At 37.5% G+C, this 25,000-nt stretch overlaps 3 protein-coding genes and 1 long non-coding RNA gene across 7 annotated transcripts; 2 read left to right on the top strand and 2 right to left on the bottom strand.

Moving 5' to 3' along the window:
• Positions 1–2,951: 2,951 nt before the first annotated feature.
• Positions 2,952–7,012, bottom strand: LOC138038860 (alpha-ketoglutarate dehydrogenase component 4-like). Its single transcript, XM_068884934.1, has 3 exons — positions 6,872–7,012; positions 6,571–6,782; positions 2,952–3,264 (listed from the first exon to the last, which is right to left on the bottom strand). Exons 1-3 carry the CDS (start codon positions 6,963–6,965, stop codon positions 3,247–3,249), a joined length of 324 nt encoding a protein of 107 aa, XP_068741035.1. The 5' UTR covers positions 6,966–7,012; the 3' UTR covers positions 2,952–3,246.
• A 46-nt stretch (positions 7,013–7,058) lies between these two features.
• On the top strand, positions 7,059–8,004 carry LOC138038859 (partner of Y14 and mago-like). Its single transcript, XM_068884933.1, has one exon. The coding sequence runs from the start codon at positions 7,098–7,100 to the stop codon at positions 7,626–7,628; it is 531 nt and encodes a 176-aa protein (XP_068741034.1). The 5' UTR covers positions 7,059–7,097; the 3' UTR covers positions 7,629–8,004.
• Positions 8,005–10,394: 2,390 nt separating this feature from the next.
• On the bottom strand, positions 10,395–22,667 carry LOC138038858 (uncharacterized). Of its 4 annotated transcripts, none has more exons than XM_068884928.1 (5): positions 22,078–22,667; positions 16,586–16,713; positions 14,935–15,009; positions 13,885–14,034; positions 10,395–11,795 (listed from the first exon to the last, which is right to left on the bottom strand). In XM_068884928.1, the coding sequence occupies exons 1-5, from the start codon at positions 22,411–22,413 to the stop codon at positions 11,663–11,665; spliced, it is 822 nt and encodes a 273-aa protein (XP_068741029.1). In that variant the 5' UTR covers positions 22,414–22,667; the 3' UTR covers positions 10,395–11,662. The 4 variants fall into 4 exon arrangements, with proteins under 4 accessions (XP_068741029.1, XP_068741033.1, XP_068741030.1 ...); XM_068884932.1 differs by having other exon boundaries at positions 22,140–22,656; XM_068884929.1 differs by lacking the exon at positions 22,078–22,667 and adding an exon at positions 21,064–21,147.
• Positions 11,815–20,792, top strand: LOC138038861 (uncharacterized). The gene is made up of 3 exons (XR_011130316.1): positions 11,815–13,816; positions 14,245–14,305; positions 20,756–20,792. It is a non-coding gene; the product is annotated as an uncharacterized lncRNA (long non-coding RNA).
• Positions 22,668–25,000: the final 2,333 nt, after the last annotated feature.

The following is a 25,000-nucleotide window of genomic DNA, read 5'->3' as shown; positions in this document are numbered from 1 at the left end:
GGGAACGTCAGTGGCGACGGCACGCGCAGAAAAAACACCAATGAGAATTCAGAATAGAATAGAATCCACTCTTTTCTTCTCTATTCTAAATTCTCATTGGTAGTTTTGCTGCCTGCGACGTCGCCACTGACGTTCCCGTTCTGTTGCTAAATCAGCCTAGTATTTCAGGGGCACCCAACGACAATTTTCGCAAAATATCTGTTCGGAAGACGGTTTGAGATCTAGAATTTTCGGAACATTTGTTGTAAAATTCTTGCTTGCCTGCCTGTCCTAGGATTTTCGAAGTTCTAAAAAATGGTATAATTGCCCATTTTTAACGGACTTTTACCCTAAAAAGGTCACCTAGAATTTTCGGAAGCCTTTTTCCTGGCTGAAATTTCGAAAAGGTAAGTTTTGATCCGTATAATTTTCGGATCACTAGACTTTCAGCTAGGAAATCCAAACAGATGAAAAAATTTTAGGGGATAAAATATGTCTATATCTACCGTTTAAATACTAAAATACGTTTAACGATGCTATGTCTAAGTGGTTTTGAATAATATTCTCGTTGGGTGCCCCTGGTATTTCGGTCTGTCCCACAACCGCAGCTGCCACAATCTACCAGAAGCCGAACAACAATGCTAATTAAATGAGGCTCTAATCTGAGTTTCTGTTCTTGTACTAGCTGGCGACTGCATTTTTGCATTTGGCGACCATTTTTTCTTTGATAGTCGCCAAAAGGCGACTTGGAATTTTTTTTAGTTTCGAGCCCTGTCATCACTTTTCAAAATGCATTCCCCATAATAATGCTTGCTGACTCTGATTTGAGCCTGCTGTGTCCCATACTTTCCTTTACAGTAATCCTCACGTTGTTAAGTGAGCCTGCACAACATGAAGTATCATGTGAGGATTTGGTCGCTAAGTAACGGCCGCACATGACACAGATGTGTCAAAACCAGTTGCATGCCATTTTAATCTTCCTAATCACTCCCACCACAACATGACAATTTGCGGCCTATCCTTACACCACAGGAACACATGGTAGAGGTCTCATCCAGTACTGGTCAGCCCAGCGAAGGCAAAAATAAATTAATAAGAGACCTCTGTTAGCAGGGAACAGTCTTTCACTTTCTGTTTTTCTCATTTGATTTCACTTGAATCTTCCACAGGATAATGGCATTTTTAAGCATGACATTGTCTTCCTCTAGATTAATTTACATTTCGTGCTTTTTTGTAAGAGGAATGCAGTAATTAAGCTATTTAAAGGGTTAAAAATGTCTTGGAAAGTCAGGATAAAGATATCAAAGTTAATCCGGCTTTTTATCGGAACAAGTCATCCATAGTCACATAAGTGGACAAAAGTTGATGGCAATTAACCTTGGTTTTTTTTTTTCCAAGAAGCAGTTTGCCCTTTCCTCTGATATTTTTACAAACTGGAACTTTAAGTCTTCCACAGTGAATTGTACAGCAACACAAGTCGTTTTATTTTTCTTGTTAAAAAAGAATCAATAATTATTTTAATATATATACAAGTATGTATGTACCAGATATTATCACCAGGAGTTTGAATGTGTGTACATAGAGTACAGTCTGTTGCATACGGTAGATTGCCACATTATGAGACAACACGATCCTGTTTGTCACAAATGCATTCTGAAATAAATATTGGGGGTTTTATAACATACTGGATGTCTGGTCTTTTAATTTTTAAAGGGATTTTTGAGTACATGTAACACATTGACTGCTAAACTGCCTTCATAGGAGAGTAAAATTGTCTGGCGTTAGACAGAGTAAAATCAGAGACTCACTCTCCGGAGTCAAGGCATTAATACTATCTAGAACCAATGGAGGCATCTTTATTTATCAGGGACCTTATGCAAGGACGAAGACATTGCCAATGAGAACATTGTCTAAAAGATTATTTCCTGTTATTGTTACAGTAATAACTTTGTTATAACCCCATGTCGTTCGCAATGGAAAGAATTTATCAACATTGCAGGTACTGGAATAAAATTGGCATGAATTGTGTAGTTGTTTGGGGAGAAAGTTAAAAATGTTTCGTCATGTTCTCATGTCCTCTACACAATGTGAAATTTGGTCAATTCACGTTGTTGTCAGGACGACGACAGCAAAGAAATATACCAAAATGAAAAACGCACATGCAGGGCGTGCAGAGTTTTTGATTTTGCTCATTAGAGCTATTGTTTCATTAGAGAGAAGAAAGTGGTTCATTTGAACTTCTTTGCAATCTCTGTATTTTATTTTTTCTGTAAGAGACCAGCCTTAATCATGGACACCATTATTTTCTACTTCCTGGGGGTATCCACTTACAAGAGTTTCAACCGTACCCTGGACAGCATACCACTTCAAACAAACTTTTTGTATTTTGGTACTTCTTTCATGAAATGGTAGGCAAATCTAGAGTAATAATATGTGGTGTACCATTTCCCCAACAAACTGTGAGACAAAGATTGAGAGCAACAGGATCAGATCCAAGGGTGAAAAGAATTCTTGCCTCTTCTCATTCTCTGGCCTTAATTCTCTGCATGTGAGTTGCAGCATTTCTTTGTCGTAGGTAGATCTGGCAACAAAAATAGCTTAACTTCCAATACGCAGGACTTTGGAGGGGCAGGGAGGCTAAAGAAATTTTAAATTGATTACCGGTAAGTGATCTTTTTCTTTTAATTCCTTCAAAATTGAACAACTAAACAGCATAAACTGGTAAATCATTAACAAAACCTGGTACAACTAAAAGTAAAAGCAAGCGAACAGGGACACTGGCTGACCAACCTAGACTGATCAAAGTCAAATTGAGGGAAGGGGCCTGTGACACTAAACAAGGAGGTGGAAAGAGAAATCCATTAGGTTGTGATAAATATGGAAGAAAACAATCTTTTATATAAAAGGCTCCATGCCATGGACTGGACTGAACACAATAAAGAAAACAGTATTTTTTTAATGCAAGTTACCCATCAGTTCAAAATTCAATTTTATTTCTTTGGATTTCAAAAGTTATGATGTAAAAAACACTGTCTGTCATGTTCAAACCAATATTCACATTGATACAGAAAGTGATGTTTTTTATTTTCCATTTGTGATCTTCAAGTCACTGTGAATCTTGTTCCAAAATTGACTCCACTCACATCTAACAACCAAGATGAGTTCTCTTCCATAAAAGTTTGTTCATTTTTATTCCCTTGGATAAGTCCAAAGTTAAATAATTCCACGATAAAGAATTCTGTTCAACCAGTTGGTCAGCTCCAAGTATTATAGTGGACCACCATTCTGAATTACAAGAAATCAAAGACATTAATTAATCAAAGGTGACATTGAAGTTAAAGACCATGAAACTTTTTAAAATTTTTTAAAATTGCTGGTCCTTTTGTACACTTTTCCACAAGTTTCTCTGTAACAATACTTGACACTTTCACCCCTAAACCGGCCTAAACCAGCCATACTTAGTATTTGAGTCTGTCTAACACCAGACAATTTTACTTGTCAATGGGGAAACCCCAGGAGTCAATGGGTTAATAAAATAATAATTATTTTGTAAATTAGATCAGTAAAGGTGACAGTTGATGTCTTTCGCTGATTTTCAGTGAATAAAGGTTTATCCAATCAAATAATCTCTTTCTGTATATGAATAAAAGCAATAATAATTATGATGATTGAAAGATGCACAACCACCAGAAACTGACTTCAATTGACAGAAAAAAATTGACTTCAGTTTGGCCAGTAAATGGTGCAAACACACAGATGTACCCAGTAACAAAAATCAGAAAAAAATGGGGAATACTATCCTCAAATGTTTATACATGTACCCCACTCCTTAGTATGAAAAGGAACTCTAATGAAGCCCAGCACATTGAATGGAAACTGAGGAAATAAAGCGCACTCCACTTTAACACATGTAGCTTTTTACCCTGGCCCATGGAAATGTATGAAAATTAATCCTTTATTTCTATTTTTTTACAGAAAGTTGTGAACTGTGGTCCCTAAAACATGTTAGAAGTTCAAGTTTTCAGATTGAGCAGACCTTATTTTCACAAATCGCTTTCCAGGCCAAAAAGTCTTGGGGGCTTGCAACAAAAAGGCCCTATAACTCCGTTAAATTCTCTTTGTCCCCAGATGCCTCCATTCCTTTGGTCTGAGTACTGAGAATAATGACCTCTGGCCTGGTGTGGCCTGAGTTTCATTCTAGTTATGGTCCCTTTCTAGGGGTGGCGAATGGTACCTCCAAAATCTTCGCACTCACAAACTCTTCAAACTATCTCGAAATCTCGATAGCCGTTAATTGCGAAGAGTCTTGATGTCACATTGCATTTATTTCGGTGTGAAGTCTTGCATGTTTTGGTCTCGGTCTTGGTCTCGGATTTGCAAACAAAGGTCTCGGCATCTCGGTGAGTGTCGGATTTGACCATTCGTCACCCTTCTTTCTGAACGCCTTGGCAATACTATCATGATTTCAAACTTCTTAATTGCACAGAAGAGCCACGACTAACAGTCTTCGTAGTTCAGAATCCACCAGTGGTCATTTTTCTTTTAAAAAAAAGGTAAAGTCTGCCACCAGGACCAACAGGCCGGAGTTATCTCCAGTTTTTGTAGACGGAAGCGACTAGGAGTATTTCTACTCTCCCCTGGATGGGATGCTAGTCAATCGCAGGGTTACCCCAGCATTTCGCCGGTACCCATTTATACACCTGGGTGGAGAGAGGCCCCGTGAGAGTAAAGTGTCTTGCCCAAGAACACAACACAATGTCCCCAGCCAGGACCCAAACCCGGACCACTCGACCCGGAGTCGAGTGCACTAACGATGAGAACACTGCGCCTCCCACCCTTTTTCTTGGTGCTGAGAAACAGAAACACGCCTGTGGGTGATAATGCCCTTGCATTTGAATGCGGGGCATGCTTAACCCATTCACCCCTCAGGCAACCTAGGATGACTCCAGTTGATGAGTAGAATCGTCTCGCGTTAGACAAATTAAAATCTGTTAAGGACGGTTCCTACTATTGTTATTGCGCACATGTTCTGCGCATCTCGAGATACTCACGTTTCCTATCGGTGATGCTCACTAATACAGGGATATTTTTGCGCAGTTTAAAACTATCTGTAGAAAGTAGATCTTAGTAAGTACTCTTGGTATCCAAAAAGAAAATTGGAGGTAACCATGCATTTTTGAGAGATAAGTAAGCTTCAATTTGAGCAAGAATGCCATACATTGCTTTGTATTTTAAAGCTTTTTACAAACATTATTCATCAATATTATCTCTCCTACATCCAAATTTTTCTGGAATGATTGAAGGAGACTCCAATGGTAGGGAATCTTTCACTGGGTACAATGATTTTGTGCTCTCACAAGAAGCATTCAAATTGATTAGTATTGATTTCTTGTGATCTCATTTAACAATAATTTTATTTGCGGAAGGCGAAGTGAATATTGGTGAATATTTACCGAGATGTAGTCGAGTTAAATATTCTGCAATATTTACTGAGCCAGAGGCGAATAATTGTTTTAGTGTAATTTTCAGCAGTGAATATCAAGAAAGTGCAAAACAACAGGCTAAACACGATAAAAAGGCACGAAAAGTGCTTGATTAGCTTAGCAGCCGTGCCTCCAAAATGTTATATTCACCGGGTAGCGCAGTGAATATCACACTAAATTCTTATATTCACTGCTGAAAATTATACTAATTGAGGATATTCACAGATAATTTGTGACCGTAATAAAATTATAATTATAACTATTATCACTGCTGTGGCTACTGTTGTTTAGGCCAAGTCTTATTCTGGGACAAAATAAAGGTATTGCAACAGGAGTGCAATTTGTCCATTCATTTGTTTGGATTTATTTCCTTGGTTGTGTCAAAAAGTGGGATAAGGATTGCACAGACAAGGAATTTGAGGATATGAGGACTCTAGGATGTTATGGGGATATGGGAACAAGGGGGCACAAGGAGTGAAGATTTCAGGGACCCAATTAAGACATGGAGATTTAATATTAAGCATTATTTCTTCCAGAAGAGGAGTGATGGTATATCATAATGTAAAAGGGAAGTTATCTTCCTTTTTGTCATACTTTGAATCAAAATTTCTTCAGCTTTTTATCCTTTGTTTCAAAGAAAATAATCAAGGGATTGTACATTGCAAAGGATTATATTTATAAAATTACCAGGTGATGGAAAAATGCTATTTGTGTGTGCAATAAATTAGTCACGTAAAAATAGGGGAATGAGAGACATCCATTATCTGTGGGGATAGAGTCAATACTTGCTTTGGTGATGGGCCAGGGAGACCACAGACAGTCAAGTTTTGGCTTTGTTGTCTACAGCATTCCCTACAGTGAGCATCGAAAACTTCACAAACGAAAACAGTAAGAGATTTCCATGCCCCCTGCACAGTCTGCAGTTTGTTTGACGTTTGTTATTTATTGGTTTGAGCAGGTTGAAGTTTTGGCAGCTATTCAGCTGGTGTCCAGACCTGCCATACCCACACACCCATACACTCACAGAGGACAGCCACAACACCGGAAACGTCATCCCCTTCATCCCTGCGTTTTTCAGAGTCCCAATACAAATATTCAGTCCACAAACCTCAATATATTCTATCTCTTCATCCGTAAGGGGACGTCTTCTGTACCTCGCAGGTAAATTGTCATAAATATGAACACCCCCTGCATTTGACACCGTGCTAGGGAACGCAGCTACTGTTGTCCGAGCCACGGTTTCTGTGGGTAATGCTTTTTTGCTGATCGCAGATAAAGTGGAGGAAACTTCAGGTGTTTTGACGCTTGATCCAGGGCCAGCTAATAATATATTGAACAAATAGATTGAGTGAGTCAAAACCGCCTCATGTCTCTTGAGTGGAAAAAAAATCGATCGTTTTGACACTTACGTTCTATCCTTTGACCTATTCTATTTGGAAATCGTATACTTGGCACATGTTTTTTCACTGTTTGAAGGATCCTGCCGGCACTCGAGGACGCCATTTTGAATATTGATCATATTTGGTTGACGAAAGAAACTCAAAGACATATGGGTAAAGTCGTGAATTCGAGTATGGCCGATCGTAACCCGAGCAGGGTACGAGACATGAACGGAAAGAGAGGAAGAGATTCAAAATGGCGGATAATTCTGGTGCTGCAGGGGACACTTGGATCCCTGCTTCAAGACGTCCCGATGGTACATGGCGAAAAGCTCGTAGGGTAAAAGATGGATATGTGCCCCAAGATGAAGTGGCAAAATACGAAAGTAAAGGGAAGCAATGGGTTAATAGCATTCCGAAATTACCGCCTGGATTACACTTGGAAGAACCTCCAATGACGAAAAGTCAGAAAAAGAAAAAAAGACAGAAGAAAGATTCCAGTGGCAATCAAGAAAGCGAAGTGCAGGACCTAACGGAGAAAATGCAAGGTGTTCAAGTGTCTAACGCAGTGCCCACCACTGCTGCGGGAACCACGTATTCGAGCGACCCGGACGAGTTAAAAAAGAAACGTGTAAGGAACCTGCGGAAAAAACTACGACAGATCAAAGAACTGCAAGCCAGGATTGACTCTGGGGAATTAGTGAATCCAGAAGCTACACAGTTAGAGAAGTTATCCAGACGAGGAGAAATTGAAAAAGAAATTGAAGGATTAGAGGCTGAAGTTTAACGAAATTTGGAAATGAAAATTTGAAACAGAGCTTGTTCGTGGGTAAATGGCAGGTTAGCCGATCAAGGTTGCGAAATAACTTGAAAACCTTGCATGGCATGGCCGGCATGGTTTAAGCACCAATCTCTAATAGATAAACAATAATTTTAGTCATGGCAATCATATCAAAAGCCCTGGTAAACAGTTTCAGAAACTAAGCACTCATTTTCATGCTTGGGTGCTATGGTTTGAAGAGGTTGTCAGGGCTTCTCAGTTGACACCACAACACAAAAACAAAATTCAGGCCGAAGTCAGGCTAGTTGCCTGCCTTTTAGTGGAGTGTCATGCCATGAAGAATTGAACAAGTTCAAAGTAAATGGTTGGTTTGTTTTTTTTATTTACTTGTTTGAGCAGGTTGAAGTTTTGGCAACAGGAGGGTGCAAAAATCAAACCAGATCAACTTGGATTGCTTACGTCAGATTGACGTAAAAAAAATGATGAGGTCCCAAAAAAAAAAACCCTAACTCTAATCTTTAAGCTAACCTTTAGCTTGGTGAAATCGATGCAAACTTTGAATAGTTTTGGCTTACAAAATTAGGGTTTTGCTAAAAGCAGACCTGCGGCCCGCCACGGCCCAGTGGCCCAGTAGCCCAGTCCTGATTTTCCACAGTTTTTTTGTCCAGCGGTAAATCCATGCGCATGCACAGATCTGCATCGGGTTTGGGCATGCAAAATGGACGACGGTAAGTTTGAATTCGTTTACCATTAAATTTTTAATCATTTGAATCCTTCTTTCTATTTGTTGTTGTAAACAGACGAAAACAACAGAGAATGAGAACGTTTTTCACTTAGCAACATGCAACGAAAGAACGGATTGAAAAGGATTGAAATGATTATTAAAATGGTAAACGAATTCAAACTCACCGTCTTTCATTTGCGCGCCCAAACCGGATGCAACAAAACTATGTGGACCTCCGGGCTGAGTTGATCCAGTCAGACTTCTGTTACCTGCCCTTTGGCAACTATTACTACTATACCCATCCACCCTTACTCTCACAAAGGACAGCCACAGCACCGGGAATTCCATCCCCTACTCTTCTCGAATTCCATCCCCTACTCTTCTCGAATAGTGTGTGGCCTCTTTAATTAATAATGTCCCTTAGGGAACTCATGAACATAGAAGGTATTTTTGAGATGGGCCCAAGGTTTGTAGTCCATATCAGAGAGGACTTGAAAGGCTAACCATTTGCAGACAAAATTACAAAGGCAGCACTTTTTTATCAGTTGTTTTAAGATCCTGAGTATTCATCCAGCTGGTGTTCAAACTCAAGGCTCAACCAACTGAGCCATCGCTGTGTGGTTACGGTAGATGCAGAGTAACTGCAAAATACCTTGCCACTACTGTGTTCTAAGTTGTAGCAGTGTTCTTTGAAGAACTGGGCATACCGTACATGAATAACAAGACACTCCATTCACATGCTAATAAGTGACTGGGTATTCTGTAGTTTAGCTGTAGTTGCCATCATAGTTGGTGACAGTGGTGGTGAGAACTTTAACCAATACCGAGGTCATGAACTCTGGTCTATGGTCATTTTGATAAAAAGTTGTAGACTTTTCTATAAGTGGAGTCATTTCCAAGCAACCATCAAACTGGATCATACACTGTACACTCTTAAGTCATTTTCCATTCAGGTGCTCTCTGAAGTCACAGTTTTGTGAATTTCACTACACAAGTCACAGTGCCAGTCAATTGGTTTGCATGACTTGACAGTGGTGTGATACTCCTCCCCCCTAGAAATGCTTATTTGCCGTTGAATTCTGAGGTTCAAGAATTCTGATATTTGGGCCACTGAGTTACCTGTAACTTAATTGACGATGTTGCTACTTTCAATAAGCTATGTGGTCTTTTTTCCTGAGAATGATGTGGATCGATATCAACAACTGATTCAAGAGGATTGAAATGCACAAACTGTGGTGGAATTTACACAGTCACCACATGGTAACCTACATCAAGTGAGAATGATTGTGTGACTTCTGTTTCAGTCGATAGGACTGACCAAAGCTCAAAATGTCAGCTCACGTATCTTTCTTAGGAGCCATTCATTATTTATGCCAGGGGTGGGCTTGCAAGAATGAGGGAGGAGGGGGGTGGTCATCAGGTAATCTGCATACAAAGAGGGGACTATGTGATTTTTATTTTTGTTCTATTTTCAAATGCATTCAGTGCCCTTGAAATAATATTACATCCAGAACAACTTTGGCAAGGTAACTGCACAACTGGTATCATGTCTTCCTCATTGCTTTAACTCTCTGTGTTTGTTTGTTTTCGGGTTGGGGTGGGGGGGCTATTAAAGTGGTTTAGAGGGGTCATGACTTTTTTCATCCTCCCAGTAAGGGGTCAAAACGTTTGTTTTGCTTTCTGATGGATCTTACCAGTCCACCCCCTGGCATAAATAAAATAATTTAATTATGAATGATCCCTAACAGTGGTAAAACCAAATTATTTAGAATAATCATTCCCCCTGGCCACAGTCCATTTTTAGGAAGGCTAACAAACATGGTTTCATTTAGAAAATGTGCTTAATGGTTTGAAATTAACCACATATTTCAAGGGTGCTCACTTTGTTGCAGTACACCTACTATCCAAGTTTCTTGCCCTAAGATGTATGGCCCAACCAACTCTGTTACTTTGAGGTATATATGGGTATTGAGAAAGGAGGATTTGTATTGTATGGGAGAGATGACACTGGCTTTTTGCAGCATACATTCAGTTTGGAGCAAGAAATATTTGATTGGATGTTATCTTTATTAAAACCTATACAATTGGTGAAAATAATATTTTTTAATTACTGGTACAAACAAAAATTAATGAAAGGTGAAATTGACTTGAGTATGTATCAATAAAAATTCAAAATAATATCCTGGATCTGAATCTTCAAAAGATCCTATTAAAGTTGCCATGCATTTCATTTACAAGGAATCCCTACAGTATTAACATAATATATTAATTTTTTTAATCTTCCATTCACAATGATCAGTAATACCATTCTTCCCATGAATGTAAGTTCAACACTTCTATTGTGCAGAGAAACTTAATATCAAAATGATTTTACAAAAATTTACATCATCCTTGACATTGTGCCATTGCTCTTATAGTATTCAAGACTAAAGGACAAGAGACACTGGTGTTTTTTGTTCAACAATAATACGTACTGTATTTCATGAAATTGTTTTAATTTTGAAAAGTTACAGGTTCTACATAACCAAAGAGAGAAGCACTTTTACCTTCCAACACAATCATCTGAAAAATTTTTTTTTTTTTTGGAACACCAACCCATGTCTCCCTGATTACTAGTCGGGCATGCTAAGCCACTACACCATCAAGGCTACCATACTGGCAACACAGCAGATTAATGAGATGACAAAGCGGAGTGGGGATCCCTTTCATTTGCCTCAAAATTTCTGACTTTCATTTGTTCTAAGACCCGTCTGGGATTATGAGGCAAGGATACAGTCTCAAGCGAGGTTGGGCCCTAGGTATACATTACAGACTCTCCTCCTTATTAATCATCACAAAAAATTATTTATGTTCTTTGTGAACTTAAAATTGCCCAATAATACTGTAATTCGTATGCATACATTGTATGCTTTAAATTATTTAAGTAAACTTCAAATGGCAACCAAGAGCGATATTTGGCCCAAATTCCCTTCATGCAGAAAACTTGATTTCTATCCCTCTTGCACCAATTACACCTGCATAAAATGTAAATTTCAATTAATATTTTTGTCATCTATCTATTTATTAGTTTTTTCTGTATCATTTTTCAGCAATAATAACTATTAATTTTATATGGATGGAGGTCCCAAATTCTCCAAGTAAAATTTATAATAATATTAAACGAAACTTCAAAGTACAATAATGTTTGACACTTGCACAGCAAGAAGACAAACTTAAGATAACAAACGGAAAAGTAACCAAAAAGCCAAAAGTCCCTTGTCTTTGTTATCTTTTAACTATTAATAGCTATAAATCATTAATTTTCACTTATTTTCTTTTACTCCTTTAATTGACTTGTCCCTGTCGGTAGATTTTGAAGAGAGAGTGGTGGAGGCAAGGCATCATGTGATAGCTGATGAACTGTTTTGTCAGCACTTTCATACATTAAACCTCCCCTGGCTTCCATTTGCCTGCAAAACAAATCAAGAATTATTCTTGACTTTTTGTCAACAGAACAACCTGCAAGGAGATTGTATTCAAATTTTGCAGGTGTAAACACTGCTTAGCCTCAGTCCCACACCTGGGGTTTGAGAGACTAAGCATCTTCTGAAAGATTAGGGCAGTCCCATTGATGGCAGAAGCCTGCTATTCCTCTCAACACATCCAGAATCCCAAGATCCTTGAAAAAAACCCTCCACCCAACCAGACACCACAGTCAAACAACCAACCACCAATGGTACAATCTTGGTTGACAGATGATGCATCATCAATCTCATCCTCTTCAGCCAACACACACAAGGCACTGAGAAACTGACAAATGTCCACTCCTGAATCACTCAACCCAGCAAAAAACAGTCTGGACAATTACGTTCCATCTTATGTGTTGTCTTGACATTCCTATCTCCACATTCCCATCCTCTGACATTCTCACCTCATCCAGAACGTCCTTATACCACACATCAGCACACTTCACACCATACAGAATTTCCAGTAAGGCTTCCAGTATTCCCTTGACTTCATGTGATCATGCCTTTGCTGATACATGTACTCCCTCATGCAAGTACAACCACTCGCCACATGCCCAACCAATTCCACCACTGCCACACACTCTATCCTTTGGATCTACATCCTCCTCAATTTTGAGCGGCCAAAAAAAACGGCCATCCAAATACCCAGCTGTAAGCCACTGCCATGACCTCTCACTCGCCACTTCACCAACATCCCTCATAAACTTCCCACATATTAACCTCTTTTCCTAAAACGTCTCCTTGCCTGCCTTCTGCACATGCTTCTTGTGCTCACTCTTTAACTTTTCCCACCTCCAAGATCTCTTCAACATCCACTCGTCACTCACCTCGACATATCCAAACAGACCAAGTTCCTCCTCCTTCACACAATCATGCACACTGATCAATCCCCTCCCATCATCCTTCCACTTCACGTACAAACTCACCACACTCCCCTTCTTGTGGAAAGCCCCAACCTCAGATACTCCAGCTTGACTTTGCCCCTTATCTCCTTCGGCATAATCTGCACCATCCAACACATCCCAGTACTTTAACGCATTCTTGTCAATCTCACCCATCATCTGACCATCTGGCAACACAATTCCTTAACAACAAACCTTCTACTCCTGCTTCAATACCAACACAGCACACTTGTCCAGTCCAAACTCCATCACCATGCCCCCTGAAAAAGACCTGCACAACATTCAGATTGGTCAAACTCTCCAGCCCCTCTTACAAGCTTCCATACAGCTTCAAATTGTCCACAAGCAACAAATGGCTGATTAACCTTTGATCCTTCCCAAACCTCAGTATCCAATGTTTTCGCTTTTCAGCAACATAGTGAGACTGATCATTGAGACCAAACAACAGCGGAGACAAGGAGTTCCCCAGGAATAGTCCAGGTTTGATCCCCACTTCACCCAACACTTCCTCAGTTGACATCAACAGAGTTTTCCAATCGCTCAAATTATCATACAACAAACCCTTCATGTTGTGAGCCACCTTCACCGTTTCCAACATTTCAACAATCTGTGAATGCAGCACCCCTGTGATAACCAGACACTGATGCAAATGCAGAAGATGAAGCTGAAGAAGAACAAGAGGAGGAGAGGAGGAGGAGGAGGAGGAGGAGGAGGAGGAGGAGGAGGAGGAAGAAGAAGAAGAAGAAGAAGAAGAAGAAGAAGAAGAAGAAGAAGAAGAAGAAGAAGAAGAAGAAGTGGTTATGAATCAAATTAATGACAAGGGGCACCAGGGGTCTGTTCTTACAGTTTACAGTTACATTTATGGTGCAATGTTACTTCAATGTGATCCCTTGTGCTTATAAGGCCTATGTCTAGCTTTGTGACAAGAAAAGAAAAATGTCACCCCCTCCTTCACTCCGTTTTTTTTCAGACAGAGTGATCAACGCATTCTTGTGCTGCTAGATTTTCAGGATTAACCAGTCAGGGGCCCTAAAGTTACACATGAAAGTCACAAAGACACAGGTATTGTACATGTACATTACTGACGAATACTATATTAATAACAATTATTACTATATTTAACTTGCTACCTTGTGAATTCATCATGATTGTCAATACCATCTTCTGTGGGGACTTGCATGTTTAATTGTGTCAGGGCTCCTGTCTCATCTTCACTATCATCATTGTGATCTGTGGAAACTTGCTGAGTGGAACGTCTACATTCCTTTGGTGAAGTTGACCTGAAACATGATAATGACAATGATGAAATGGATACCCCTCCCCACTTTATCAATGATAAAAGAATTTCAGGTAGCTGCTAATATTTTCTACCTCGTCATGCTGACTGAAAATGTGATGGAGCTACATCTGCCAATAGGTTGACAGATATTTACCTTTAGAATATTCAGAAACGGACTACAACACATTTTAAGAAATATTTTATTTTCCAGGAGTAAAGTGTTGGTGATACATGGAGAGACAAAACACATATTTACAACAGTTAGCTTTAAGGTAATGTTCTTCTTGCCTCGCTCCCTTGCATGTTTTGTAAAACTCGCTAAAAAAGGACGAAGGCCTGAAAACGTTTGCAATTCCGTGTTGACAGAGATTCTGGCATATTTCAACAATCACATTTATAGTTTTTATTGTGAAATGGATGTCCAGTCGTAAGCTGCTTTGTTTGACTGTGAAATTGCAGTCAAGTATTAAGCTAATTTACTACTCTGTAGCCTCACTTTCTAATTATATAGGAAGATTATTGCTATTGTTCTAAACTGAAGAGAGAGGGTGTAAAAATTATAAGTCAAACAGAAATTAAATGTTTTGAAAGAGATTACTGTGCAATCCATGTAATTTCAGTTTTAGTTGTTGATTAAAATTGTTGGTTATTGTTTGCAAGGCTTGTTTGTTTACTGCTATCAGCTCAAAGGTGTTTGATCACTGTAAACTGTATACACTAATGACGATTAATTTTGTACTTCATGCAGAAGCATAATAATTATTATTTCGGATCCATATACGGTACACTATATTGCTTTATGGGGTTAGAAAAAGGAAGCTCCACTTTTCGGCTTGGCTAAATCTATTAAATTGAACCATTATTTCCACTCATGTAGAGGTCATTTTTCACTCTCACTTACCTTTCCAAAAATCCCTGAATACCAGATCTTGCTGCACTCAAGGAAGCTGTCAATGATGCAAACAATCCTGATTTTCTAAATGCACAAACAAAATATTACTCATTATTCCTTCAAAATCTTTCTTTGTGTTGATTGGCTTTGTGATTCGCTGCATGACAACATAAATATCAATGACCAGCGATGTATTTTAGAGTTTGAAATGGCTGGGAATAAAGATAAATTTGAAAAAGAGACTGAGAAAACAAAGAAATTAACTTTATCATCGAGTTAAGCTTTTGTATGATAAGAATGCACATCCCAGAGGCAGACATTGTTACGTGTCTTAGCCAACAGCTTTAGCTCAACCACCTTTGATTTGCAGAATAGGCTGGCCATTTATTATAATTTATTTGTGTCAAATGACCACTTTTTTGTAAACACATGTTGTTTTTTTATATCATTTTTCTAGAAAGAGAATTTATTTCCAAAAATATTATTTTGTCATCATCATCATCATTATAATAATAATAATTATTATTATTCATTCAAAATATTTCCCCGTTTCTGATTGGTTAAAACCACACGCATAATTCACCATAACCAGCTTCTGTTCACCAAATTTGGAAAGAAACTTCGTCATATTGAATCAATGACGTTTAAAGTGCAGCCCGCTGCAGATTATTGAACTGATGACGTCAAAATGACGTCAAAAGTGCAGCCCGCTGCAAATTATTGAACCGTTGACCGAAAAAAGCTGGGGACGAGATTGTGTTATTTTTGTTGAGCAGAAAAATGGCTGCGAGTAGGTTTAGAAGTTTGAGCGAAGAAAATATTTTGAATGAATAATGAAGCCATTATTGAATTTGGCTTTCGTAGAATAATGAAGAATTCTGCAGATATCAGAGGATGTTATCCACCTCGGCCTTCGCCTTGGTGGATAACACCCTCGTCGACCTGCAGAATTCTTCATATCCTTCATATCCTACTCAGCCTCATTCAATAATTGCTAATTATCATCTTTATCATTGTTGTAATAATTTCTTAGTAGCAGTCCTAGTGGCAGTGGCAGCAGCAGTAATAGTAAGTAGTAGTCGTAGTAGTCGTCGTTGTAGTAGTAGTGGTAGTAGTAGCGGTAGTGGCAGTAGTGGTTGCAGTAGTACCGGTAGTAGTAGTAGTAGTAGTAGTAGTAGTAGTAGTAGTAGCAGCAGCAGCAGCAGTAGCAGTAGCAGTAGCGGTAGCGGTAGTGGTAGTAGGAGTAGTAGCAGTGTAGTAGTAGCAGTGTAGTAGTAGTAGTAGTAGTAGTAGTAGTAGTAGCAGCAGCAGCAGTAGCAGTAGCAGTAGCGGTAGTGGTAGTGGTAGTAGGAGTAGTAGCAGTGTAGTACACTGTAGTAGCAGTGTAGCAGTGTAGTAGTAGTAGTAGTAGTAGTAGTAGTAGTAGTAGTAGTAGTAGTAGTAGTAGTAGTAGTAGTAGTAGACTAGTAGCAGCAGCAGCAGCAGCGGCAGCAGAAGTAGCAGTAGCAGCAGCAGCAGTAAGAGTTGTTGTTGTTAAATGACAGCTTAAGGAAAGAGTATAAAGGTTCTCCATGTCCCTCTGCGTATGGCTGCATTAAGCTACTGTATGTACAAACCAATTTTGACAGTTGTGACTGAGGTCAGAGGTTCTCCCACTAACCTTTGCACATTATCTTTCATTTTGCTTTGTTTATTTAATTGCTGGTTTTCCTTTGGTTCATCATCCTGGTCAGACTCCTCCTGACTTTCCATTCTTCGCGACAAGAGCTTTTTCTCCTCGGCTTTTGCCTTTAAAAGAATCAGGAAAAGACAAAACGTAAAGTTGCACACACCAGTCTTGCTAGTTCAAAATTAATGAATTATTGCAGTTACAGTGATTCCACTGGCATTCACATGATCTTGCTCAAACATTTTCATATAGTGAGGAGCTCTGAGCGACCTATTTTTCTTACACAACAATTAGATATTTTAGATCTTACAACCGCGCTTTGAAAATTTATCTGTTTTCTTACCACTATAGTCGCAACGTAGTGCACATTCCAAAACAGTCCTTGTTGATTCACTGATGACTATAGACACAAAATCACCTGATCAATCTGTAGCACAACAACTGACAACGACTGCACACGATCTTATTGCACCATCACTTATAGCCGTTGTGAAAACTCCGATTGCACCATCAGTCGCAGCCATTGTGACATCTCTGATGACATTATGGTCTTAATTAATCTGGAACTTTCTTCGGATAATAATTGTATGGATATGAACGATACAACAATAAGTCTATTAACAACGTACAACTTTCTTTCTTAAAATCATGATTAAATTAAATTGGTTTTTTACGTGAGTAAAGGGGTAGCAAAGTAGTAACACAAGTCACATAAAGTTGCAATGTTGACACATTCCATGAATGACATAATGGCTTTTTATGTATTCAATACTCGCTTCTAAGTTTACCCAAAAAGGCAATATATTTTGTATTAAATAAAGAGTGGAATATTCATAGAATTTTTAGAACATTAACGTTTTAACAGCTTTTGGCGAATAAACGTCATAAATTGCGTGATTCAAAGTCCCACTGACTATAAGGCCGAGTGTAAGTTTGGGTCTGCTCACTGACAAAACTGAAAAAAAAAAAAAAAACAACGTGCAGAGCAAGAACCACGTTCGACCCATGGCCGCGCGGTTAATAAACCATTATAATGTTAATGTGATATGTTGCCATCATCAATGTTAATCGAACAAAACAAAATGGTATAAAAGAACTAATGGGGATAGAACCAAATCCGATCTCACTTGTATGATGCATTGGGGAACATCACCCACAAGTGACCAGAACATCCAGGTTTTTTTTGTCCAGAGCTGTTTGTTAATAAACCTCTTTTTTTTTTCTTTTCTATTTTCTTCTCTTAAAAGGATTCTCAGTTGAGGGTTATCTGGGTTGCAGGACATTTGTTTCCCAAAACATGTCTTCATATGTCTCTAAATATGATTAAATGCAACCTGTATTGAAAAATAAGTTTGGAACAATAACTAAAAAATATTATTAATTAAGCCCGTCACTTTCATTGAAGAATTGTGAATCTCTGCCCTTTTAGTCTCAATAACAAACTTCATGACTACATCATCCATGATATGTTTCAAAATAATAAATTATTAAAAGCATTTAGAACAAACAACTTTAAAAATAACAATTAAAATCTGCTGCAAAGTATCAAAAAAGATAACATTAATGTTGTATTGATCTGGAAAAATGTAAAAATGATCCAATATACCGTACCACTTTGTAATGTCTGAAGCAAGGATACTAATAATATTTAACTGAGCACTATTATGCATTTATTACAAGCAAAATTTCCACACGAGAAGGTTCCACTTACAATTTTGTTTCTCATCTTGTTGTTTCATCCACATGAATATTACTTCCTGTGTCTAAAACCATTAAGTCACCTTGCAAGTGACCATAGATGTTGGTTATGCAAATGTCCCTAAATCCCCCTTACACAGAGTCTGTTTGCATATTGCTTAATAAATAAAACAATCTTCATTGCTTTTCTGTGAAAAATTAATTTTCACTACCTGAAGTGATTGCATCTTGCAAAAAAAAAGCACCACATGCTACAAAAATCTTCAAGGTATTAAGATAAATAAAGGATAGTTTGAAATGGAAATGTATGTAACAAAACAAGATTATAATATAATATAAATTAAATCAATCTCTGAAAGCAAATTCAACCTACCATTTTGCACTCGAAGACTGACTATTTGATTTCCTCTAAGCTTGATGCAGAAATTAAAAATGATTTCATTCAATTAAAAGATTCTGTGGTCTTGAATCAGGAAAAAAAGTCATAGACAGAATGCTATTGTCTATTAAGAGATTCTTCCTACATCAGCTCTTTAGATTTGAAACTCTTTCGATTTTTCCCAGTGAATGGCAACACATCTGTCTGTCAGGTTGTAACAATGAACTGAAATCACTTTAATAAGCTGTATGATAAATTAATTCAAGGTGAAATGGATTTCTTTCAATCACGCATACATTGTGCAAATTTAATGCCTCTTAATGCAATGTTACCGATTCTGTGGTGAATTAAAAAAATTTAAGACTGGAGAATTCACAGTCTGTTTGCTTAAAAGGTTGAAAAAATTTTAACCAAGATATGAAAGACCAATCATATTCAAGGAAAACGATCTGTGTCATCTGTCTGTGTGTTCATAATGTTTACTTAACAAAAAAGTCAATTTGCATGAAACTTAAACATATATCTATGATACTAGACAGAATTAACATTTCAGTTTTAACTTTTATGACCTGAACAAGGACTATTTTAATAGAAAACTCTGACAAATCTTTTTATTCAACAATCAATATTACAAGAAATCACTTTAGATTCAATAAATATTTACATGAACTAGAAAATGGTGGATATTTTAGTCTACAGTCCAATATTTTATGTTGAAAACTACAGTTACAAAACACAACAAATAAATGCATATAAAAAAAATTCTGAACAGCTAAAGATATAGCATACTTTAGGTAATACTGTGGAAAAAATCATTCTAAATTTGAAATAAGTGCTGAGATATAATCAGAAACTAAAAGGTCATAATTAAAGGTTTTATCAAGAATCAGATAATTCCAATAAGATTAAAAGCAATAAAAATGCACAAATTTTGACTATCTGTCAAATCGTTAAAGACACCTCACAGTGAATGACATAGAGAAAAAGTTCATTTTAGAAATTCAATGATTTGGCAATTTGTTGGGGTGAAGGGAAGAAGTTAATCATCATTACTATTTGTTGTACCTACATTAATTAATTTATGATAAATTGATGCTCCTACAGATCACCAAGGAAAGTCCTGATATGTAAGTGTGCAAAGAAATTTCACATCAAAAAATACATCTGTGGGTTGGAATGTACACTTAATGCTTGAGTACCACATATAAAAAACGAAGAAGCTGGATCAACATATACATGTATCAATACATGTAGTTACAATAATATTATAGTTCTACTAATGTGACAGCCATATCTTTTTAAACTAAACCTATGAAGCATTCTAACAAAAGAAAATGGGTATTTTTTCACCAAAATACCTCTTTTTTTTAAATTAATCATGTCAAAGAAACCTCTGAATTGGGCATTCTCAGGTTTCTCACACATCCATATCAATGTGTGATTTAAATACAATATAATGACAATGACATTACTGATTAAATAATAATAATAATAATAATAATAATAATAATAATAAATAATAATAATGACAGGAATCTAATGCATCTCATTGGATAAATGACGATGATGATGTTTGACCTGACAAATACAGCGAGGAGACCAAAAGCATGATACTACGCATCTAAAAGTAAATAGATCCAACAACAGTTTCATGGAATAAGCTGAATTTTGCTCTTTGGTAAGAGATGAAGACTGGAAAACCCCGAGAAAAACTGATGACAGCTAAAATTTGGTATTCTCATGTCATTGTTGGGAAGAAATTCAGTGGCAAAGAAATTTACCAAATTTTCAAATGGATGTGCATGGCATTTATTTTGCTCATAAAACCTATTTCTTTGGTTTTTCCTGTTCTTATTCTTAGGATATCATTGTCACTTAAGCTCCCTACCTTGAATATTATTTGTCAGTAATTTGTGATGCCTGTATTATAAAAGTGACTGCAATGTATTAATAATTATTATTATGGGTTCAAAAATGTCTGTGGCTGATGCAAAAAAAATTACATGTGTATTGTTAACACCCTTTCAAATTATCTTGAAAACAATAATAATGATATTGTTATTTTCACAATCTCGTTTTTGTAGGCAAAGATGTGTTGAAAGTTGTTGGATGTTATTAAAGGTCAAGCGTGTAATTGTCAGAATCCTAGTTGTGTAAGAGAAATACATGTATCTACCAGTATATAAGGCTCGTTCAAGTACATGTAAATGAATAATGAGTGCACTCTCCAGACACATCACCTCTGTTTAACAGATCATCTTACAGTAATATTACTGTATAAGAATGACACACGCTTTAATACAGTAACTGCATCTTGAAAATCAGCTCTTGCATTTTTCAGCACACAATACTATTGTCAAATGAAACTTTATAAACAAATTATCGTATGTACCTTTAGCTTACTGTGTTGATGCTGAATTTCTTTAATTTCAGTCTTAAAAGTCTCATCTAGCACAGCCATTTGATATTAAAATTTCTCAGCTGCAAACATGCCAAAGTGACAAAAGGATGATAAAAGGCTGTACATATGTGTGTGTTTGTTTAAAATGAAATTATTCAGGTTAAAATGACTTTGAGCCACCTAAGGGATTTCACTTAATGTCAAACACCACATGGTTTCACCTGTCAATGGGGGTTACCCATTAGGAGCCAAAGGAAAGGAAAAAATGGAAAGGAACCTTTTAGTTATTTATAAGTCGATCGTTCTGGCACTGGAGTGCTAATTGGGGAGACTGTCAACTGAAATTAACAATCAACGCAAATCAAGTCAAATGTCGGTTTTTGATGAGAGGGGAAAACTGGAGTACCCGGGAAAAACCTCTCGGTACTGAGTAGAGAACCAACCAACTTAACCCACATATGACACAGAGTCTGAGGATCCAAACCAAGCAACATGGGGGAAGGCGAGTGCTCTCACCATTGCACCATTCCTGCAAACCCACAGACATCTGAACATCTAGTACCCAAAAACAGTAGTAATTAACCCTTTCTCTCCTAGCTAAAGGAGTTCCTCATTAACCAGGCAATGTTCTGTTGTTAGAAAGACCATAATTTACTGAATAAAAGGAGTCAATGGGTTAATTTTTGCCTGGATGTAGAGTTAACTGAACTTCCCACCCAATGACAAGTAAAATCCTCTATGTGTTAGACAGAGTTAAAGCTATTGAGTCTCAATCCTAGGATTCAATGGGTTTTACAACCTCCACATCCACTCCCTTTAACCCTTGATTCCTGGGTGTGGACACCTAAGACATTTTACTCATGATCTAATGCCAGACGATTTTACTCGTCATTTGGACCCTTGGCAGTTCCGTAGTCAAAGGGTTAAATGAAAAAATTGATACCGGTATAAAGAAAGCCTGTTTAAGCATGGACACAAATTACAATTACCCTATGCAAGTCATACCTCATGTTCACAGGAAAACACTAGTCCATTGGAAGAAATATAAAAGCCATTTCTCAGCTCACCATATCTACTGTAAATAGGATCTGGTTTCACCTGATCAAAGTTCACTGGCACCTTCTTTTGATGTTGAAAAATACCCAAAACATCGTGTTGTTTGTCCTTTGTGAAACGTTCTTCACATTTTATCAACAACATCCAAAAGAGAGAGCAAGGTAGAAGCTTCTTTTCCACTTCACATTCACTAGATTGATTGGTTTTCTTTTGAAAGAAGCTTTGAACAAGAGTTTGCCAAATGCAAATCTCATTGTCTTTCACACATCCTCTGCATGATACCATATTCTTTGACAGTGGAAGTACAGTTGCTGTGGTTTGCACAAGGCTTGCTTTTATAGAGAGATGATTTTAAATCTCCGATGCTATGGTCTTGCAATACTTTTTTGCATTGTAATACTTTATCTTCATTATCCTGGTCTGAAAATGCAGTTTTAAACAGCAACTTTACGGTGTTAAGATCATGTTTTATTCCTCCAGTGTGTCGAGGCCCATGTACTCCCTGAATGCAGACCACTGGAGATTTTCCTTTTTGGTAGACAAGAAAAGAAAGAAAAACAACAAATCTAAATCCTCTCATCTAACATTTGTATTGCTTTGGGAAATAATAATAATAATAAAAATACTAATAATAATAATAATAATAGTAATAATAATAATCCTTTATTTTCACACGGTTAGTGTTTTAAAGCTGAACAGCTTGTGGGGTCGTGCACAAATGAAATCAAATCAAATCAAATCAATACATATCAAATCAAATGTTGGTTTTTGAGGAGAGGGGAAAACCGGAGTACCCGGAGAAAAACCTCTCGGAGCAGAGAAGAGAACCGACAAACTCAACCCACATATGACGCAGAGTCTGGGAATCGAACCCGCGCCACATTGGTGGGAGGCGAGTGCTCTCACCACTGCGCCATCCCCTGCTCCCTCTGCTGTTTGCAACAAATAAATTTGTTTGCATTTGACATATCAGGATTTCCATTGCAGGTAAGCATTGACTTGCAAAAAAGGAACATGTAACACAACACCACTGACCCTTGTTTTACAAAATAAACAATAATCATCATTATTGCTTGTGTGATATATATGTTGTAGTTAAATTTTTTTCAAACTAGTTTGTTTTTTACTTTCCTTTGTTTCAGATAATAATGTCTCTTAGACAAAGGACAGAAAAAACAAAAGTTAGTTTGAAAAATTTTTAACAACAAAATATACATTTAAGAAAAAAGCAAGACAACTAGAGATCAGCATTCACTACAGAGACAGTGAAGAAAACCACTTAGCCATTATAATAATAACTGAATTAGGCCTCCAAAGACAAGTCGACCCTGTGTTCAGACCAGGGGTTGAACCTGGCCCTTACCACCATGCAATGCATGTAAAAAACCCTCCTGGAATGGAACCAAAATGAAAGACTGCTGTTTGCAACCAACCAGGGAATACTCAATTGCCAGGTTTTGACCCCTTTGAACCAATAATTGATTGATTTTTTTTTATCTTCTACCCTTAAATTAAACACTGGAACACATAAAGACTGATCATGAGGTGCAATCAAATCTCTTCCATCGTGCAGGAAGACTTCCTATGGTACACTTGGGAGAGCTGGGGAAAAGGCCTGAGTTATGACTTATGACAGGGTAGAGGGGACTATACTGAAGCTGTATATATTCAGACTAGTACATGTATTTGGCTTTTTTTTTGCCTCTGAATCTTTAACCTCTGCAGTGGTCAATGCTGGCTTAATTTTCCTGGTAACTGGTTCACATACTGCCGTTGAAAAATAAAATGAAAATAGAAATAAAATTTAAAAAAATAAGATTACAGTGCAACGGTTACCATGGCGACCCAACAAACTTCCACATTTGACAACTTTGTGCAATACTGTACATCAACTCAACAACCAATGCAACAGCATTCAACTTACAATCGTGCGAACTTTGCAAAGAGGCGTGATTGTCAATCAAATTCATACACCCTGATTGGTGGATAATTTGAAAATAACCTTGTTAGGTGGCCACAGTAATTAAGGTGCATCGCACTGTAATAAAATTAATTATAATTAATAATAATATTGTTGTTATATACCCAGACTTTAAATCAACAAAACATGCACTATGATTGGTTGATTCTTGGTCACAAGCCCCTGATCAAATTCAAATGTATCCCAACCGGGATCCATACAATTCCGCTGTTGTTGCCTGCTAAGGACGCTATGCTGCGATTGTTGAAGGAAAAGTCTAAACATATAACAAAGCAAAGCAGTCTTAATGTCTGGTCCTGCAGGAAAGTAGTTAGCTTAGTTTGTTTTCCCTCGAGTCCTGATGTTTCCCTTGACATGTCTTGGGAAACATCTGACTCTCTGGAAAACAAAACCAACAGTTTCCCTTGGGACCACACATTAAATGTAAAAAATTAATTTTTTAGCTTATACATTATAACATTGCTTGGAAAAAATGCCCCGATTCAGATGGTTGTTTGGCATTTGACAGTAACATTGACTAATGCAACTTCTAACACTCCACTTGCCATTAAAACAATATTAACATCAATGGGTTAAGGTGATTCCCTGCTTTTGCATTGCTCAACTCTACTGGGCATAATTTTTTGCGTCACTGGTGTGCACATTGATAAAATGGCGGGTGTCATTGACGCCAAACTTTATGTGTCAAGGAAGCCCTATTTTCCCCTGAAATGTATGCATAATAGGTACAGGAAAACATATTTTAAGGAGAAAAAAGTTGGATAGCAGAAGTTGCAGTATTTATATATAAATGCTGTGAGAATGTATTTGGAGCCAGACACCGAGTGTGAGGTGATGATGTAGCAGTCCAATTTGCTTGCATTGCTTTGAAAGACTGGCAAATAAACTTTA

This window comes from Montipora capricornis, chromosome 2 (assembly GCF_036669925.1).
Source record: "Montipora capricornis isolate CH-2021 chromosome 2, ASM3666992v2, whole genome shotgun sequence".
In the NCBI taxonomy this organism is placed as follows: Eukaryota; Metazoa; Cnidaria; class Anthozoa; order Scleractinia; family Acroporidae; genus Montipora; species Montipora capricornis.
The sequence above is the reverse complement of the archived record's forward strand: the minus strand, read 5'-3'. Positions and strand labels throughout refer to the sequence as shown.

Coding starts and splice junctions, on each gene's coding strand:
- LOC138038860 (XM_068884934.1), bottom strand. CDS start 6,965: ATGGCGTCCTCGAGTGCCGGCAGGATCCTTCAAACAGTGAAAAAACAT. Junction 6,783..6,871: donor AATAGGTCAAAGGATAGAAC/GTAAGTGTCAAA, acceptor ATATATTATTAG/CTGGCCCTGGATCAAGCGTC.
- LOC138038859 (XM_068884933.1), top strand. CDS start 7,098: ATGGCGGATAATTCTGGTGCTGCAGGGGACACTTGGATCCCTGCTTCA.
- LOC138038858 (XM_068884928.1), bottom strand. CDS start 22,413: ATGGTATCATGCAGAGGATGTGTGAAAGACAATGAGATTTGCATTTGG. Junction 15,010..16,585: donor ATGAAAGATAATGTGCAAAG/GTTAGTGGGAGA, acceptor TTGTGCATTTAG/AAAATCAGGATTGTTTGCAT. Junction 14,035..14,934: donor ATTCAGGGATTTTTGGAAAG/GTAAGTGAGAGT, acceptor ATCATGTTTCAG/GTCAACTTCACCAAAGGAAT.